This window comes from Gloeophyllum trabeum (assembly GCF_000344685.1).
Source record: "Gloeophyllum trabeum ATCC 11539 unplaced genomic scaffold GLOTRscaffold_00008, whole genome shotgun sequence".
Taxonomy (NCBI): Eukaryota; Fungi; Basidiomycota; class Agaricomycetes; order Gloeophyllales; family Gloeophyllaceae; genus Gloeophyllum; species Gloeophyllum trabeum.
The window spans coordinates 376,955-383,256 of NW_006920417.1; the positions used below are offsets into that span (position 1 = coordinate 376,955).

The window sequence follows — 6,302 nt, forward strand, 5'->3', positions numbered from 1 at the left end:
ACTGGTATATATGTTTGATCCTAGTGCGGACATAAACGGCCAATTTTGAGGCCCTATGTCGGATATTTAGGCGGACATAAAGCCCAAAATTTCGGTCCATGTCCGGTATATCACGGCGGACACAAGGGCCTTGCCGGTCTTGGTGTCCGATCACCTGGCGGACATACCAAGTCGTCGAAGTGTCACACCCAGTAGTCCTTGTACTAGGTTGAGTGGTGTCTCTTATGCTTCTCAGTCAACTGTCAGCTCGTCTCGTGTATATCCAGGTATATCCTCAGCAACGGTGAATGAAATGCAAGCTTTGGAGACAGTGGTGGATCTTAGGAAGACTGAAATACAATATCCCGGAGTACACGGCCTGCCCAGAATCTGGTGAAAAAATCCAAGGGGCATTCGTGCAAATGTCGGTAGTATAGATATCAGTACTTTTGCGTAACAGTTGCACTCATTTTGCGCGTGTGCCATTTGTGCAACGGTTGCAATACAGGTTGCAAAGGATTTGCGTCGTGGATTCCTTTGCGCAATATTCTGACTTAGACTTATCGGCACGGGGGCGTGCCGATGGTCTCGTGACACGTCGCGTCGCTGCTTCATCATGCCGATGTGCCGGAGTTCAATCTCCGCTCGTAGCGGTTGGAGTTGGACTTCAACAAATTTCTCTCTCATCATCTCTTGCCCTTCAACCACCACCATCTCTCGTCCGTGCCCGTGCTCCCCTCAGTTCCGCGCAGCATCTTGCAGCTGTTGTCTCTACTTGACATGGTACGTGTACCATATTTATAGCTATGTTTCGCTGCACGGTAGCTTGACTGCACTCAAGGGCCGAGTCTAGAGTCCCATATCTTCTTCAATCCTGATGCTCAATTAGCACGAGGTAAGTGAATACTCTTCCAGTCGCTCTGAACATACTGATGATGCAGAAGTTGTACAGGCCGACAAGTGTGCGGCATATCGCCTTATGTTCGCACTCGCACTTTCGTGTTCCTGTAACAGCAGATGCACCACAGGCAGTGCATATATTGGGTCTTGTGATGTACAAGACATCATTAGATGCTCAGACATGTATGTAGTAGATATGTATAATGATTATATTGTTTTCCATGCATCCATACAAGCTGCGCCGTCGAGCAACGGGGTGGGAAAGGGGATCAATCCAGGCATATGGTATGGGATGGCGTGATTGATGTTATCAGTCCCGTGCAGGTCATGTGACTTTATTTGTGCAACATTTGCGCTATCCCGCGGCAAGAAACTCATGCAAATATTCGGTCTGATTCATTCGCGAGGGCGATTTTCTTGCTCCTGTTTGGCAATCTCAGCGCAAACGTTTGATTCCGGATTTTGACGCAACATTTGTACAAATACTGCCGGGCTGTGTAATCATGTCACGATCTACTCGTTGCAGCGTTGGGCGTGTGCCGGTTTCGAGGTTGGATCCGTTTGGCGGACACACGGGGGGGCGCCCGAGCATAGGTCACTTATGCGGACATAAGCAGCCCAATTTGGGCTGACCGGATCCTAGAGGCGGACATATCCGGTCCAAATGTGTGAGGCCATAAGGGCCGAAAATCGGGCACTTAGGATCAAACATCAGTACCCATATGCCGGGGTCCTATAGCATCCCGCCTGAAAACAAAGCTGTGAGCAGGGAGTTTGCCTGCTCGGCCACACCCAGGGTCATTCACCATGTTTGCATGTTGGGAACATGGCATCTCGCGGGGACCATAACTCATTGTCTCCTCGAGTTTTCCACGTTCTGACGCTTCCGACCGAGGACAATGCGATCACGTCCTACCGAACCCCAATACTAACGCGCACACAACAGCTTGCGGTCGTGCAGACAACGCGCGAGGTAGCCAGGCTGTCTCGACAACCAGCCAGATGGTATGACGTCCCCCGGCTGTACACCCAGACAAAGATCGGCTGGCGATCAAGGTCGGCTGGCGACGGTGGATGAAGCCTTTGGAGGATGTCATCCGAATCCGAAGATGCCTCACGGATATTGGCCCTAGGCCAGTGAGTGGCACATCAGCTGCACCTCCTGCGAGGCTGGCCCGTCCCCTCTCTGCAGAGGTCTACAATGCGACCATCCGCTGGTAATTGCGCACCGTGGCCATCGCAAGGTCTTGGCAAGTTGCAGTCTAAACACTCGTTTGATTCAGTACTCATGATGTATGCATTTAGTCCCTGGTCCAAGCCATTACTTCCCGGTCTCTTCTAAGCCTCCTTCACTGGATGGTATGGACGTAATACGCGTTATGAAAGCTCCCACCCCGAGACAAAGTAGGCCCTGTAGATTCTGGATGGCTGGCTTCTGCGCGCACGGCAACACGTGCCGTTTTGCGCACCCCAGTACCTCTAGCGCGCTGTCTGCGGGCCCCTCACGTCCTCCGGCTCGTGCCACCCTATCAAGTCTATCAAATAGCAGACCCTCGATCCCGCCTCGTACGGGTTCCTCCGCATCCGCAACCACCGCTGAGGGGGCCCACCTGGATTCAGCGGGATACAACAAAGAAGGTAAACAACATCGATCTCATTTGCAGCCGCCTACTGAGGCGATACCTCCCCGTAGATCATCCATGCTTTAATTTTCTAGGCGGCTATTGTCCGTACGGTCTGTCGTGTAAATACTATCATCCCCCACCCCCGCCTCCAACGTCGACGCCGAAGACGCCACTAAAGGACGTACCCTCCACTCCTATTCATTCGATCTCTAGTACACATTCTTCCCCCTTAGTATGGCCACCCCCTACCTACAAGCTCCTCGGCCAACCTCGCCCTGCCGTCCGTCCCAGTCCCCATACTCCAGAAAGTCCTTCGACAAGGAGGAAGAATGCAAGAGCATATCTGAGGGAATTCCCGGCACGCAGGCTTACCTTCGACTCCCCCTCGTTAGACGCGTCTGTGACAAACATCATGACGTCTTCCTCTGTGTCGCTGGATCACAGTAGGAATTCGAGTTTGGAGGTTAACGTGTCTTCCGAGGCGGTCACGTCTCCGCCGCGGGACATACGCCGCGTAGTTGGAAGTGGCAGACCGATTTTTGCCGACTTCGCTCCTCAAGACACATCATCTCCGCCTCCAAGAAATGTTGCTGCTCTTCGGATTTTGCCGTCTAGACCGGGATCTCCTCACGACACTCCGGAGAGAGACTCGTTCTCACTCTCGGACCTCAGTATAGCGGTCGAAGGCCTGCCAACATCCGTGGAGGCATTGGGCGATCCAATTTGTGAATCGATAGGGGATCCCTCCTTCGAAGAAGACGATATCTTCGTAGTATCTCCCTCCCGCGGTCCTAGCCTGCGTCCCATACGCAGTACAACTCCGCAGCCGTCAAGCCCCGATTCCAAGTCGGACGATTTGCCACCATTTGTCGGTGCCACACTTCCCGACTTTCAACGGGCAGTATCTCCCAATCCCTGCGATCGTGACCCCTCACCAGTTGTCCGTGGTTCCCTGTTGCCCTCCTTCCCTATCACTTCTCCTGGACGTCCTCCTTTCCCTGACCCTGTGTACCACCTCGATCCTGCGCCTAGCTTGGCTTCTAGGAGGGGTTCAACGGGTACAGCTCCTCAGGCGGCTGAACATCGTCCTACCCTGCTGATTCGTGCACCGTTAACGCATGGGGATCCCAATCCACCTTGCTCCATAAACCAGGTTAACAGTGAGGCATACGACGTTTCTGAGCCCGGCGAGCCAAAGCGTGTACTCGCTCTTCCCGAGAGACCACAGTACGTACATGCGTCCGGATACGTACCCCGCACCTCAGTACAGATACATGCCGAACCCATGCGACGAGGGAATAACGCCGCGCCGACTAATAAGCGAGAAAACCCGCCCCTCTTCCTGGGTCAGGGGAGTGTGCCTCCGGTCTTCTCCTCTCAACCAGTGTGTGGAGGTCCTCAAACCGTGCGTTCGAATGTCAAGGTGAAATCAGGCAGACCTAAGCGAGACTCGGCTGTCCCGCCAGGAGGGCTAGGTCCTGGTGGCATATCCTCCACGCGAGCCTACGAGAAACCCCTTGCTCTGCCACCATATACGCAGGGTGTCGTACAGCGAGCAGAGGTATCTCGCCGCTTGTCTTCCTTGGGTGCGAGGGGACTTATTGAGGGGAGTGCGCCTGAAGTTCCTTCTAACGCAACCAGTGGGCTTCGACCTAACTGGGCCGTGCAAGGTCTTGGAGACACCCGCGGTGACGTGTTTTCTTCTCTGGAGAACGGCAGCGTGCAGGGTCCTCGCGGTGTGCCACCGACTGTGGTCCAGAGCGTCCCGCCGACGCACGGCACGCGAGAGTCTGACCGCCCGTCTACGGTACCGGTTGATCTTGACGCGGAAATTACACGAAAGATCCGTTCCATAGAACGATTAGGCTCTTCAATAGACCCACCTCCACCACAGAGGTGCTCGTCACATCCTGCGCAACGCAATGCTCTTAATGTCCATATTGCGCAGGCAAGGGAGTCACGGAAGGTACCAGCCCTGCCAGTGCAGGTAGCAAATCCTGTGCCTTCCCAGCCGTTGTCCCCTGTCCCCCTCCGTTGGTATCAGCGGTCTACGACACATTTCCGCTCTGCGACTGTCCCGAATAACGCACTCGGCCCTATACCGGAGTCGCGCCCAGTCACGCCGGAGTGGAGCTATGCGAGATTACCTAGAGATCAATATGGTACCAGACAAAGGCATGGTAGCAGTGAAGACGGGCGAGGCCACCGCCAGCCCATGTCCCACGAAAATCCTAGGATTGGATATGGACACAAGAAAAGAAAAAAGAACCGCAAACGCAGGCCGGCCGGTGTGCGTCCACAGACGCCTCCTCCGCCTAGGATAGGGCCTAAACCCGGGAGGCGGGAGCGAGCACAGCGGCAGCGGTTTCAGCACGAGATGGAAGAGCTGGACTTGATTATGCGTCCGCACAGTCGAACGCCGCCGCCTACGCAGCCTAGAGCGCAGACGAGTCCGCCGAAACCGCGACATGTTGCCGCGGTTGAGGAGGAGGAGGAGGAGGAGGAGTTGCTTTCGGTGAGTCCTCCGCGCTTCATCCGTGAATGTGTCCGGAGATCTGATTCTCGGGCAGCTTGTGGCAGAGTCCCCTTGATGACTGACACGCCAGATTTCTTAGGAACAAACTGTATTGCTACTTTGTATGCACATGATCACTATGCTAATACATTTCTTATGGTATGTCTCCTGTTTATTTTGGTGTGATGCAGATGGATCTATCAGGTTTCGCCGCCAATGTTGGAGCCTCCTTTGCCAATACCGCTGTAGTGCTTACAGCACCCGTCCGGCTTGGCGAAACTCGGAGAGGGCGGTACGAGGATACCTCGCTGGTGTATATGGACTCATCCGAGGTGCCGGCTTCTTATTAGGAGTCAGCTGTATCAGCGGCGCCACAACGAGATGCGGGCTTGACCCGGTGTTTGGATGGATGTCAAGCCAAGATACTCACACACGTTATTACCATCCCTGCACTACGGACCATGTTAACAAGTGGCACCTACAGGCCTTGACTTTGAAGTGCACAAGACTCAGACGCGAGACGAGGTCAGCACATATGGCAACAGAGAGCGTTCAGCTCGATTTTTGCCGCAGGATGGACCTGTTGCCGACGGCACCGCTGTCAAGAACCGCCTGTAGAGTAATGTCACACAGTGCGACTATGTCACAGGTTGACTTGTGTTGTCTATAACTTCTTTCGGATGGGAACCTAAGGTCCAAAACTTATACAGATGTGTTCTTGTATTGTATATGAACTATAATCGATACTAATATTGAGCGCCGAAGGGTTATGTGGTATGCAGCCGAAGGGTTATGTGGTATGCAACATCGAGAAGATAATATCATGAGCCATCATAACATTCGGAGACGTCCGATGCTATATCTCACGCTACTTCACGCTCAATTCAGACTCAGCGAGCTCGAATGCACGTCCTCGCAGAGGTTACTGCTTATGCGGTAGTCCCTTTATACGAGTATAATCGCCGATAACGCTTAGTTTACAAGTGTCCCGTTCAGAAAAAAGAAGCCAATCCAGAAAGAGTATGCAGGAAACAGAGTCATACCCTCCAGAGATCGGCGAATGCCCTTCACGTCGGGTCCGTCTACTAATACATCCTGTAACTGAGCGTCTCTTAGTTAAGACTCTGTTCAACCATTAGGGAGTCCCAGTACTTTGATATTCATACAATGTCTAGCTATCAGCCTGCAGGCGTTGGACTGACTTTTGGAGTTACTCAGTGCGTGATCCTGAGTGAAGCCTCAGGCTCGGAGCACATAGATGATAAAGTACTTTTATCCCCGGG

The 6,302-nt window shown here is 53.4% G+C and overlaps 1 protein-coding gene across 1 annotated transcript; it reads left to right on the plus strand.

Annotated features, from left to right (window-relative positions):
- Positions 1–2,303: 2,303 nt before the first annotated feature.
- Positions 2,304–5,095, plus strand: GLOTRDRAFT_94009 (uncharacterized protein; the record flags this gene model as incomplete). The annotated part of the gene is made up of 3 exons (XM_007868629.1): positions 2,304–2,517; positions 2,597–5,019; positions 5,075–5,095. The coding sequence occupies 3 exons, from the start codon at positions 2,304–2,306 to the stop codon at positions 5,093–5,095; spliced, it is 2,658 nt and encodes an 885-aa protein (XP_007866820.1).
- Positions 5,096–6,302: the final 1,207 nt, after the last annotated feature.